The following is a 14,205-nucleotide window of genomic DNA, read 5'->3' on the forward strand; positions in this document are numbered from 1 at the left end:
GCATTTCTCTAGTAACAATATGTATCATTTGCAGCGCTTGCTCTTGCCCCATTGACTGCACAGGATCAAGCCCTTTGAGATTTCAAAACACACTGTAGATTTTAAATATTTGGGCCTCATAACCTTTCTGTGGATTAGGTAAGTGTTACTGCTTAGCATTGTAAATGGGTAACTGAAGATACAGCCCTCCTGAATTTGATGGAAAGAGGTTAGTAACCTGCCCAAACCGAGAAGGGCATTAGTAATAGAGACATCACTAAATCTCAGCCCCATCCACTGTTGGTTAGACAGCATTGCTTCTCTATGTATGTCTGTCTCCTGCTTGAGACAGAGATGAATAAAACGTGCTTTAATGTTGTCTGTGTCCTGGTTTGCCTGTGGTGGTGAGGCATTTCTTTCTCTTTCAGTGTGCTGAGATTGTTGCTATTCCTGGGCAGTTCTTGACTTCCCAGGGTTAGCCCTGATTTGGCAGCTGGATGCGTGCCTTTGTGCACACTAGGAATACAGGCAGAGAGCTCACGCCTTTGTTACGCTTTTAGGCATGATCGAGTGGATAGCAGTGGGGATCAGGGCATCCTTCATTCAAATTAAAGCACTTGAGTTTTCCACCTGTTGTGTTTCCCCTTGTGTTAGTGCAGCAACCAGCAGTACTCTGTGCCCCAGCACTTGGACCCAACAGGCAGTTGCCTGGCTTCTGCATCTGGTGCTGCTTCCTTATTGCAAGGTATCTTTTTCTGTTCTGTAGTGCAGCTCCATGTGACCATCACAGCCTGCTGATAACAAATGGATTTTCCTTGTGTTTTTATAACGTACCTCCACAAGGGAAAGGAGAGCTGTAGGTGTAGAAGCACTTGGCTTTGGGTTTCAGGCTGCCTTTGAAACAAGACCCCATCAATGTAATACTGGAGACCTGCAGTTCCAGAGCAGTATTTTTTCATTTTTCAGCATTTTCCTTCACACCTCCAAGCAGGAGTGGTCTTGGAACAAATCTGGCCACTTCTAAAGCCTGATTAAAAACAGCCATGAGGGTAACCAACTGCCCTGTTCTGCCTTTGTGCTTTGGCCGGGCCTTCTGGTGTGTCTGACCAAGATCAATCAGATGTCTCATGGCTTAGTATAACCAGTTCAACCTAATGCACCTTCATTTAGCTCTAGTGCTGTTTTTATCCGTCTTTCCACATTGTTTGTCCTACTTGCAACTAGCAGAAGAGCCAGACAATCTCATTTTGTCAAACAGGTTTATGGCGCCTCTAAGAAGCTTGGTCTATATTTAACGTGTGGCCTGTTTTCAATAAAAACTTAGCACAGGAGGAGGTGAGCGCCAATCTCTTTTCCTCTCCTGCTGGTCATTTCTGGAGGCAATCTCAGAGTCATGTCACTTACAGTTGCTGTCCCATTTCTGTGGGCTGGGGACAGCTCTTTGGTGTCTTTTGGTACCATCAGGCTCGATTCTGAACAGCAAATTCGTAGTGTGTTTCTGCCTTGTGTGCTTGTCTCCTTGGTTTGAAGTCTCACTTCCCAGTACACTTCAGCATAATGCGGTTGCTTCTCAAAGTGTGCTTAAATACTGCTGAGTGCGACAAGCGCTGCGTACCTGCGCCCTGCGGAGTGTGTGGACATTGTTAGCCAGGAGGTGCTGCGAAGCCTTCTTCATGGAGAAATAGCCTCTCTGCCTGTTTTTTTTTTCCAGGCACTTAAACTGTCTTTCCTGTTAATTTCAGAGTAAATTGTTGTTTGATTTGGTTGGTTGGGGTTTTTTTTAGCAAACTTTGCTTTTTCTGTTGACAGTGTTTAACAGAAAACTTTATGGAGCACATTAATCTGTTGTATTAGTGGGTGTTGAGTCTGTTGATTTTCACTACCTGAGTTTGTGTGCATTGACATGAAACCTGTAAGCCCTAACTGCATTGTTTGAGGTACTGTGCAAACACTAGTCATGGAGACTGTCCTGGTTACAGAACACTTATCTACTCAGTGTTACTGTTTTGCACATGTGGACCAAATTCTGTTCTTGTACACACGGCAAAGAATTTACATTGGCTGACTCTAAGAACTGTTGCTTGTCTCATTGCAAGTTCATTGCATCCTACTTGACATTTGGAGTCAAGACATGCTATTTCCTTTCTTCTCAATTAAGTAGCCAAGCGTGATACCTGCTTTTTGTATTCCCTTCCCCCTGTCAGAACTGTTTTACCACCTCTTGCTTGGTAGTTTAGACGTTTGAGGCCTGTTTTGAACCTGACTTTTCTAAATCCTCCTCCCTCCCTGTTTTATTTTGCAGGCCCTGGTTCGGCTTCCTCCTCACATTTCACAGTGCGATGAAGTCTTCAGGTTCTTTGAGGCTCGCCCAGAAGACCTTAACCCTCCAAAAGAGTAAGTGCTGTGATGGATTTCCAGTGCTGCTCAGTTCGTTTTGATTAGCTGGAAGGAAAAGGTCATTTGCTTTTATTACTGCTGTAGGTGTGGAAACGGATTTTGTAGCTTGCAAGCACTGCCTAGAAAATGCCCAGCAGTTACGTACAGCTACATCTGGTGTGTGGAGGACAGGGGAGTTAGGCAGCCCTCAGACACAATTTTCAGCCATCCTCCACCCACCTTTGCAGTGTTTCTTGCTTATGGTTCTAATGAGGGAACCTCCCCTGGCTTGTGGCTTTTAGCTGATAATTATCACCAAAGAGTCATTCAGTTCCCAAAGGCATTGGCTCAGCAGCAGGGGGAAATCCTGCCAGTAAGCACTTGGCTCATAATTACCAGCTGCTTCTTTAAATGTACTCCTGCCCAGAGATACTTAGGCATCTGAAGGGAGAGCAAGATTGTGGTCCAGATCCAAAACTGTCTCTGGAGAGTCTATTCTTTCTAAGCAGGAAGCCAAGAAAAGGCTGGGAAAAAGAGTTCCCACTGAACATGAAACGGAATCGTAGCCTTTACCTTGGAGCAGACAGGCTGATTCATGCTGATGCAGTCAGGGTTCACAGGACTGATATATCCAGGGGAAGCATTGGCAGGAGGGTATTTGCAAGCAACTGTGCTGCCTCACCTGATATTTCCTTTTCTCCTTCATACAGAACAGGATATATTTTATTGTGCTCGGCAATAAGATTTTGACTCAGTCCCATCGTGTTTTGTGCTGCTTTGTTGCACAATTTGAAACTTGATTGTGGGCTGTGTTATCGTAATTTGCTTTCTTCAGTGTTTGCAGAGCCTGTTGGGGAAGGGAAAATGGATGTGAAGCTTTTGGGTTTTGGGCACTTCAGCACATGCAAACCTGTAGTTTGCAGAAAGATTTGTATTGGCTTCAGCTGTCTGTTCCCATGCTGGTGTAGAGGAGAGGACATTTGCAGTTTGATTTCCCAAACTTTGTCTCTTGCACATAAGTGGTTTTATATAAGGGGATGTATTAGCATTTGCACTAAAGAAAACACTGCTAGCATAGCTGAGCGCGAAGTCTTTTTTGTTTTTTGAATGAGAAAAAGAGCAGTTTTTAAATCAAAGGGCTGGAAAGAGGTCTGCTTCTCTTTTTTTCTTCCTTTTTCTAGCCAACCTTGGTTTAGAAAAATGTGTGGGGTGAATAACAGTTACATGTTCATTGTTAAGCACGTATTGCAAACCTAGAAACCATTGCAGCAGGATATGCCTACACTCTTGAGACCTGCTGACCATCAGAGTTTCCATTTAGGATCTGTAAGGAGGTTTGCAAGGGTTGCTTGATCCCACAGCCACCCCTCTGATGCAAGGAGACAGCCCCATGTGCCAGGAGAGGAGTGAGGTCCCCCGGGTTATGGGAGAGTTCACCTTGGAGGGTCTCAAATGGACCTCAGAAGTCTGCTTTAAATGCTGTTTAACACTCCTGTCTGCTTTCTGTACTGACATGGACCCTGCAGTGTTAGGGCTGAGTAAAACGGAGTCAGGACTGGACCTCCACCAGGCAGGGAACGGGGACCAGGGCTCACCCCTGGGCTGGCACTAGTCATTATGGCTTGCCTTCTCTTTTCCCTCTTACAAGTTGTTGAGGGCCTTTTGCTGAGCTCCCTGTTCGACAGCCTTGCAGCAATTTTCAAGTTATCCATTCACTCCCCCCCCGCTGGAAAAACAAAAAAGACTACATGTTCTCAGCCCAAGCCTTGCATCTTATTCCAACCTAGTAATAAGTGTGATTTATTTCCCTGGAAAATGTAGAGCAATAACCTGATTAAATCTCACTTCACTAATGTCTGCAAGACATTAATCTAGCTGGGTTTAAACAAATCCTACCTCGTCTTCTGTAAGCAAACAGATCTTAGGGAAGGTGTCTAAGGTTTCTGCTGGGAGTGCTTCACAAAAGATGTATTGTTGAAACTGAAGATTAGTCTCTACAAAAAGATGATGTAAAAGCCAACGGAAACATCTTGGTGTTTTTCTTCTGTGAAATGAGGGGGAAGGGAGGAGATCTGGGGTGTACTGGACCACTGTGTAGGGTCCAGGGGAAGGACACCTCCAGGGCGATTCTCGGCCTCAGCAGTCACTGCAGGAAGGAGCACGATCAGCCAGAGGAATCCCCGATTAATTCTTCATTTGACTTGGCTACTCTGCCAAGTCCTTCCAGAAGCCATGAGCCAGTGGTGCCCAAGCCCTGTGCATTCAGTCTTCCCTGGACCTCATGGTCCATCATTCATCTCACTGGGGGTGGTAGGAGTATAGCCTGGGGGCAGCTTCTAGACTACCCTGATTATTTTATCTATTTCTTCAGCTGCTTCTTTCAGCCCTCAGTGCAGAAGAGGTTTGCATATTGATCTGTCAGTGTAGACGTGGCATTCAGCTGGCTGGGTTAAAGGAGAACAAACATTGCAAAGCCAGGGACTGAGCCACCAAGGGATGGCAGAACGGAGTTGCTTGTGCCACCTTAATGTCTTCTTTCAGTGCACAATGAGATGGTCATTAGTTGCATGATCACCTGCTCTATTTTTCTGCAGTAGCTCAGCCTCATAAGACAAAGTCTGATCTAGAGTTTAGTTAACTAACTTTCAAGAGTGTAGCCTTAATCCCATGGCACTTGGGTTGTTGAGCCCAGAGAGTCTATTGAATTATTCCATGTCTGCAGAGCAGTGACTGAACACATGCTCCCAGGCAAAAAAAAACATGGAAGCTTAAACCTCGAGGGAGGAGGCACAAAATGTCTGGTTTATCTTGCAGCTGGGATGCGTGGAGAGCTATCCAGCCCCTTAATTGCTGAGCCATGGCTTGTGACAACGCATGTGCAGTAATTTGTGTATTACTGCAGTAATTCAGCTGCAGAGCTGTGCCCTTCAATTCTGTGCCTATTGTCCTAAAAGAAACCAACATTTCCCTGTAGTCCCTTAGGCACTTTTACAGATGCGTTCCTGGCTTCTTCCTTATGATCCTCATCGGCCCTACCCTTGCCTTCTCGCTGCTTCTATCTCCTGTCCTCTCTGGGTTATGCCATGTTTGGCTTGCAGGCTGCACCCTGCAGGGTCATTTCCTACCGCTGCTGTGCTCTGATTGCCCGTGGCGCTGAGCAGCACGCAATCCAGCTATAACAAAAGCTGGGCTTTCCCAACACTCTTATAATCCAGCCAATTTGTTTTGCTGGATTCGCAGCTTAGGTTTTCTGTTTCCTGTTTTGGTGATGGCCCAGGCTTCGGGTCCTGTGACAATAGGCAGAAGGTATTCCTTTCAGCCCCATTAAACCTTTTCTGGGTACAGCAGCTCACAGGCAGATAGCTGGAGAGATGTCTCAAGAAATCACAGCATTTGAACCAGCTGACAGTCCTCGCTGAGTGCTCATGGGCAGTGGAGCTAGCTCCAGGTCAGATAGCTCCCAACAGCAGATTTGCTTCATGCTGCGTGGAAGAAACCATAGGAGGACACTGAATCCATCTGTGGGATAGTCTGGGAGCTCTCTCGGACAATTTCACGTGGTGCAAGTGTGGTCTTTGCAAGGGAGCCTGCACATGTTGTGGGCACTGATGTGCAAGGTGGGGTTTGGAGCTCCAGTGCGAGTGTTCCCAGGGCAGCTGCTTCTGCTGCTCTCACTCCATTCCACTGATTAGCTTCGGAGAAAGCAAGCTTTAAACAGTCAAGTCTGGTACAGGAGGAGCAGTTTTTGATGTCTTACATTTGTAATATGTGGAATTTTAGTGTTTGAGCAAATGCATATGTATACAAATGCATATGTATACAGGCAAATGACTGGGCTTGTGTGTTTTACCATGCCCGGATCAGATCCTGCATTGCTATGGGAAAAGGGTACTGCAAGGTAAGAAGGAAGTGCATTTTTATTTATCCATTATTCTAAGTTAAAACACCATGTTACTGAAAGCCATTCATTTACTGGATACTTCTGTTAATAATTATAATTACTGATAACTAAGCCAGAGGTGGATTAATTTCAGACTTCTACTGGGGATTTAAATTCAAGGCTGAGGTCAGGCCAGGGCTCATAGTCAACAAACAAAATCTCAGAAACCATTTTTTTAATGATTCTTTTTTACTAGAAATAACAGAAATAGCCAAAGAGTAGGATTAATCAATTTGACATTGCATATGGTCCACTGCTTTTAGGGCTTTTTTGCATTAGGTTCAAAGTATCGCAGCCAGACCACTCATGAGTTTTTTCTTTCTGGGTCTGGATCCAGTAAAAGCCAAGGATTCAGTTCTCCAGTACTCTGTCTGCAGAAATGCGTACAGGCTGAAACGAGATTTCTGTTTCAACCATCACTATTAACATTAACAACTGAATTTAAAGCAGTATTCAATAGTTGGAAGTATTTTTCCTGTAAGAATTATAAAGCGATTTTCAAACAACATGCAAATCCAGAAAAACTAGGAAACTTGTTAGGTGTATGACATAATACTATGAGGGCTGATGCAGAAAATGGAGTTATTGCTGAAGGTGCCTTTACTGAAGAACAGATATGCTTTATTGTGGTCTGTAGCCATGAGCTTTACTGATCGTATCTCTATCACATAAATACTGGTGTAACACTCAGATACTCAGATGCCAGGCAACCGCTGTAAAATGGAAGCTGGATTCTCCCTTTCTTCTTCATGCATTAAATTTCTGATAAGGAAACCAGAAAGAAGTTGCCAGGGTAATGCAGCGACCACGTTAAGGAAGCTTGCTTTAGCTTATGCATGTACCAGTGCTAAAGCACAGTTCCCTAATATGCTTTTTTCTATCCATAAGCACAACTGTGTTTACATACAACTATTTCTGTTTCCCAGATGTACTCTGATCTGCCCTGTAATAACAATTCAATTACCTAATTGTAGAGGAGGAAAATTTTTCATCTGTAAAATATCTGTATTTATTCTGATTTGTTTGATATTATGCAAATATTTTCTCTGTATTTCATCCCTTACATTTCTCTTATAATTCATCCGTTTTAGAATTGCATTTCCGAACACATTTGATAGTTGAGTCTCTGAGCAGATGTGCTGTGAGCAAGACTGTCATTCTTTTTTTTGTGGTTGCTCTTTCTTACAGGACTTACAGTACAGATAATTTTCACATCATTTAGGAATGTGGTCAGCACCACTTCGTGACAATCAGTGCTACAGTCTGCACTTGGCAGTGGTATTGCGACTGCTGAATGCACACATTTTATTAGGGAAATTCATTCCACTTGAGAGATGCAGAATGGAAATTAATTTCCCTAAGAAATACAAAATCAAAAAGAGATGGAAGTTTTATTTTTATGGGATTTATCAGCTGGGAAGTAAATTGTAAAACACAGAGCAGCAAAAGCTCTGAATAAAGACGGTGTAGTAGAGCACCTGTGTTTAGTTTCTCAAACATGTCTGTTTTAGGGCTGTATTTACTAGAAATATTTGGCCTCAGCACCTAAATTTGCATGAAGATGTTTTTTCAGCTTCTGAATCGAGGAAGTGCTTACAGTGTGGGGCTGTCATAAATCAGTGGCCGAGAGGTCAGGCAGCCTTGTGCCCCAGAAATAGAGGAGTGAAGAGTGGCTGAGTCCCAGTTGTGCCCCCTCTGACCTGGAGAGCAGGAGCTCAGTCCCTGGGACCTGGCCTTTGTCAGATGGGGCTCTAGATACACTGACAGTGTACGCTGCCTTTCATCAATGCTTATTATCATGGTCTTTGGGAAGGTCTTGCTTAGAGATCATTATCTTAAATAAACTAAGCCAGTGCAAGGATGGAGGAGTCTCTAGGAATGGAAAAAAAGGAAATAACAGATGCATTACTTGTCCTCTTTGGTTTGACATGGAGCTTTCCCTTTTGTTTGCAACATATAAACAGTTTGTGCTGGCTTATCAAATGAAGGATATTGAAATTTGCTACTGGCTGCAGCATCAGTGATACCAGAAAGTAAGTCAGCCTTCCTGGGAGAAGATTTGAATGTTTTTGCTACTCGTCCAGAAAATTTTAAAAAAATATTATATATAGATAAATATCAAACAATAAACTTGGGGGGAAGCAGAAAGCCCATTAAATGAAATAGGTTCAGCAACCATAAAAAGATGCAGAAGAACTGCAGTTGGAACAACATATGTTACTGCTGTTATTGTACAGCAAGAGCTTTTATTTCTTGCCTTGAATATCACATTTGGATTTGCTCATGCTTTGTAGGTCTGACTGTGAAAGGACACAGGGCTGAGAGGAGCAAAGAGAGTTCAGTGTTCTGATGCTTGGCACTGGTGGCCAAGTGTCCAGGAATAGCTTTTGCCTGGATTGGTTTTGCGCGTGCTGCGAGGCTTGAAAGCGGTATGCTGTCATGGGCACAGGATGGGTTAAGAATAACCAGGCTTCTCTGAAATCCGTCAGAATGTGGCCGAGATCAGAGCCTTGCTCACACGCTGCTGCTTCAGCAGTGGCACCAGACACTGCCTGGCCGGGGCCAAACACAACGGTAGTGTCAGTGCTAGTAAAAGTTTACTATTTATGAACACAAATTCAGGACTGGTGGGTTGTTTTTTTTTTTTCTTTCTCTGTAGAAGAGTTGGGACTGAAGAGATGTTTTGAAATGCAGAGATCATGCCTTTAGAAAAACTAAATGCCAGGCCCATTGGCTTGAGGGCTTTTTTCCTGTCCAGTAATTTTTGTTCATATCCTAAAGGAACAATCACTGCTGATAATTTGCCAAGACCTATTTTGTAGATTAGAAAGTAATAGTTTGCTTAATATTTAACTTAACCCATGAAATTCCTTCCTTCTGGAGAAGAGTAGTTTAGCGTTTAATGCAAGGGTTTGGGAAATCTGCTCCTTACTGTCTTACTGACGTATTTTGTGATGTTGGAAAGGCCTCTCACATCTGGCTGCATCTGCAGTGTACGGTTTCAGACATTGGCTAAGAGGATTTGATTCTAGTAAAGAAACCCTGTTCCTTCATTAATATGATTCTAGAAATGACCAGTTAGAAAAACAATTTGTTTTTAAAATCATCAGTCAACGTTGGAGGAAACATTACTTCCAAAATCTGTCAGGAAAGCCTTTTCTGCTGGTGCTTCTATATGCAAAACTGGTTAGGGAGCTGAAAGAACAAATTTATTCATCTGGCAGTGGGGTAAAGCCAGGCTAATGAGGTGGGATCGGAGCAGAACCTAAATAACTGGATTCAGGTGTTATCAAACTTGTTGTGAAGTTTTTAGGGCACCCATTATCCTTGAGCCCTCACTTCTAGAAATGTTTAGCTCAGTGCCACAGGATCTTCTGAATATCTCTGCTTAAAAACTGGCCATGCTTGGTTTGAGACCCCAAAGCAGGAGCAGCCCATAGGTTGAATCACCCGTGCCAATAAACACGAAAGAGATATTTAGGTCCATGCAGAAGAGAGTGTCTGGTCCTGCCGTGCTTAGTGCATAAGGCTTGAACTGAGGAGAGGAAGGGGGATGGGGACTTCCTCTTCTAATCTGGATTTCTTGTTCTGGTGAGCCCCCGCTAGCAGGTTAATTGCATGCACTGAGCTGTCTGTCACCGTTGACTCATGACCTGCCAGGCTGGAGGAGATGGGGTGGAGTTTTTGCACTAACGTGACAGAATTGAATATAGCCTGTTTTGTCCTCTGTGTGTCACATCTCTGAAAAACAGGAATAGGCAGCTTATGTTACAAATACAATTATATCATGGAGAAGAATCCAGCTTCTCGTTGCTATGTCTACATTTAGTATGGTCGCACTATTGTTTAATGAAGATCTTTTTCCACTCCAAAGAGGAGGGCACTAGGGACAGATGTGCTGGATGGTGTCTTTGCTTCCAGGGTGATAAATTATCTCCCACAGGCGCCTGGGGTCGGATGGGACTTTTCAGTGCTCTGCTCTTCCTATTGTTGATCACTATGTGACTTTGACATTGCTTATCTGGAGTCCCTTTATTTTTAATGCTGTTAAGGACTGGTAGCCTCGCCAGTTATAAATAGAGTGTTTTTCTCATGGACACGTGACTACTGGAACCCTATATGCAATTCTGAACTGGTTGGGTGCAACGTAAGACATCCCATTACATTTGATAGGGTTTTATCAGGCTGAACTATACATCACAAGGGAGGGCATTGCTTAAAATGTGATCTAATGCTGTTGACTACAGGGCAGGTGGAGTTGACATCTCACATTTATTTAAGGTGAAGCATTTCTGTCTAAACACGAGGAGGTAGAGGTGGTGTTCCTTGGTAAACAGGACTCTGAACTCTGAGAGTCTGTGGTACTGCCCTTAGCATCCAGCAGTTGCTACTGAAGAGAAAGGAGGAAGCAGCGTTAGTAATCAGAGTGCTGTAAAACAAGTAAAACAAGTCATCAGGTCTCTGGAGAGCCACTGCCTCCTGCTTTGAGTTAGGATGACAGCTGGGCTTCCTTTCTGGCTTGGCTGTATCATAACAGCATGTTAGACAGTTCTTGTTTGGTGCACCTGGCTTCACCTGTTCACCCCACGCCACCAAAGGGTTTGCACTGGAAATCCATTTCATTACATACACAGGACTTGGTGGTTCATGTCCACAGAGTTCTGCATGCAGCTCCCAGTGCTGTTGCTGCTTAAAATCTTGCTTGTAGCAAGCTTGGAGAGAAAAAACTTTGGTGGCAGCAGGGACCTATCCCCTGGAATGCTGGATGCGTCTGGGATGATCTATTTTGCTCTGTCCTTGTGTCTCTTGAGAAATGGGATGCCTTCTTTAGGACTCAGGATGTATAAAAAATACTAGACCTCAAGTGGCTCTGGCTGTAGGAGACACAGTGATCTATCGGTAGATTCATTTCCACCCTTTCCATCTTCTTGACTGGTCTGCAGCTGACTGTCTTTCATGCGTGCTTTCCCAGAAACACAAGCAGAGGATCAAATAGCAACATGTTTTGACTCCAAACTCGGGAGTGACTTATCATGTTATCAAAGCTTTTGATTTAATTGAAATTTCACAGATAACCCTAGACCTGCTTTTAAGTGCAGGCTCAAGTGCCAGTGGGAATTCAATTAAACACCCCTCACCCCTCCTTTTAATGCTGGCATTTTGTTGGGAGGTTTATGGAAGGGATTTGCTACTGCTTATCTCTAGCTAGAGCTGTGTGTCTGGGTTCAGAGATACCCTTTGTCTTTTGGCCACTTTCTTTTTCCAGTTATGCAGAGTTTGATTGGAACAACCCTGCTGACAGCAATGGACTATTTGAGATTTACGCTGATTTAAGGATTGCAGAATTTGTTGTGTTAAAAGTAGAATGCTTTACTTTTTTCCAGTCACATCTCTTAAAACAATTGGCCTAAGCTCAGGAAAGATGTTCATTTAAACAGACCTCGGATACATTCTGAATAGAGGATTGACTGTGGCTTTGCAATACTTTAGTTTAATCTAATAAATGCTGGTTATTTGCTGGATTCTTGCAAGCTGTATTTGCTTCTCAGTTCCAAGGAGTTTTAATAGCCACTCCAGTAATGCTGACTGCAGTGCACTGTGGTGAACCTCAGAACATTGTATATGTCTGATTACATTTGCTTTCAATTACAGTCTTGTGGGTTTGAAAAATCAGAGCAGTTCAGGCTCATTTGGGAACCACCGCAAAAAAAATCACTAGTAACCTGAGATATCTAGTGCATGAAAATACGAAAGGAGAAGAAAATGTTGAATGTTTGGGGCCAAAAAATGTCCATTTTGCTTTATGAGAAGAGACCCATTGCAACAGCTGTGGGGTTAGGATGGAGGGGCACCATATCTAACAGATAAAGCTTTTCCTTTCCCATCCAAGTGTGCTGGGAATGAAGTGTGAGTGACTCGTACCAGAGACAGCGTTCATCAGAGACTTGAAGCTGTCCTGGTTCACTAGGGAATTAGTAATTTGCTGCTCCCTGTGGATAGGTTGCTGGTCTCAGTCCTTTTTCTGACGATTAGAACCTCACCAATGTTGTCCTCTCTTGCAAGGGGAGCTGTAGTAGCAATCTTGAGGATGTTAAGATTAAATTAATCTTCATATTTCAATCAGAATGCACTATTTTGTGGAGATGTTGGTTATCCTCTAAATCTGGCTAAAAGAACAGCTTTTCATGAAAATGTGCTACCAAAAATGAATGGTTCTTGTTGAAACATGGTCCCAAACCCCACAATTTCGGATAGTTTTCATCAGCCTTACTAGAGCAGTGAGCAGACATGTGCAAAGACATCCAAGAGATGGCTTTGCAGGTGACCCTTTCTGCAATGGTGTTCAGGTCTCTGGGTGCTGTGTGGTTGGGACTTGATCTGCCGTTCGTAGTGCTGCAGTGTGTCTGGTGATGCCTACTGAATCCCTTACTTTTCCAGCGGGCAGCTCTGGGAGAGAGCATCATCCACGTGGCAGATCCCTTTCTCCCCTGCCAGCATCTGGCGAGCAAAGAAAGGGCTCATGAACACATGAAAGAGCAAGTGCTGGTGCAACACTTGTTTGGGGCATTATGAATATTTGCTGAATAAAAGAGGAGCAGAGAGGGTTTCTCTGTGAAAAAGCCCGACCACAGCACTGTGGTACCAGCAATTTTCACCCCAGGTGAGGAAAATTGTTTCAGCTATTCTGAACTTAGGAGCAGAAGGTGGGGTGTAAGGCTGTCATCAACCTCTTGAAAATAAGGGCACATGCAAAGAAGGTGTGCAGGCTGAGTAACTTACGTAGCTTTTACTCTGTGGTGGGGGCCAGTACATCTTGCCAATGTTCTACTTTTCTTGCTACAGTGTGGGACATTTTAGCAATACAGCTCCCAAGTTTGGGGAACAATGTGGGTAACAAAACTGAGCGCTTTCTTTTCTGCGGTCCCAAAAATAAGGTTCTTCAGCTTACACATAACCTTTGCAGTCTTTGTAGCCAGTAACCTGGGTGCTGAGGCGTCTTACTGGCTCTGGATTAGTACCTTCACCTCCATACATATCTTTATAGTGAACTAAGGGCCAGGAGCAACTAGAGAAAGCTGCAAGAGTCATTCACATCCCTGCAAACAGCTTTAAACTCTTCCAGCAAGAGGTCAGTGGAAAAATATCTGATTGTTTGCTGGGTTGTCGCAAGGCACAAAGCAGGGCTCTGTTGGACGCGCACTAACAGTGTTATTAATGTTCATGATGCATCAGTGTCATCCCCTGGGGGGAGGAGGAACACCCGGCGGCTGAATTGCACAGGGCATACCAGCTAGTGAGATGCTCTTCTTTCCAGGCCTGACAAATAAGCTTCTGTTAATCTTCATTGTTATCGTTTTCATGCTCATCTGTGCATCCAGGAGGAGTTTGTTTAACGGATGCTTGGCTGAGGGATGGCAGGGTGACCCACGCTAACTAGCGAGAGGGCTCCGAAGGTGAGCTGGGACTTTAAGAAGAGGCAGGCATTCAGCGTATGAGGAGAAAACCTTGAATGCCTTCAATAAAGTAGTATGTTGGAGTGAGTAGTTGCGAGAAGTAGGAGTTCTGCAGAGGACGGAGATAAAAGGAGGCTTTCAGGCAGGAGAGAGGATTCCTGCCTTTTCCAGATGTAGCATTTGCATTTGGAGGAGAACTGCCAAAAGGGCAGGCTGATGAAGGATGCTTTGTGGTGCTTCCAGCCTATGAAAAAACACAGTGCTTTGAAAGTTAGGTGCTTTTGGGTTATTAGGCAAGGGATGAAATAGGCATTGTAAGAGGAGTCCGTTTCCCCCTCTTCTTATGGAAGGCTGGTCTCCAGTGCATTATATAATTACAACCTTTTTTTCCTTCCTTTTTTGTCTGCTTTCTCTTAAGGCTTTTTTTAAAAATATGCTCTTACCTCAATCATTCAG

The 14,205-nt window shown here is 43.9% G+C and overlaps 1 protein-coding gene across 2 annotated transcripts in view; it reads left to right on the forward strand.

Moving 5' to 3' along the window:
* The window catches only part of SH3PXD2A (SH3 and PX domains 2A), a 272,044-nt gene that overhangs the window by 118,868 nt on the left and 138,971 nt on the right, over positions 1 to 14,205 (forward strand). For both annotated transcript variants that reach the window (XM_056351801.1, XM_056351800.1), the window contains exon 5: positions 2,282 to 2,373. In XM_056351801.1, the coding sequence (XP_056207776.1) occupies positions 2,282 to 2,373 (92 nt within the window). The remainder of the gene's footprint in view (positions 1 to 2,281; positions 2,374 to 14,205) is intronic.

This window comes from Falco biarmicus, chromosome 9 (genome assembly GCF_023638135.1).
Source record: "Falco biarmicus isolate bFalBia1 chromosome 9, bFalBia1.pri, whole genome shotgun sequence".
Lineage (NCBI taxonomy): Eukaryota > Metazoa > Chordata > Aves > Falconiformes > Falconidae > Falco > Falco biarmicus.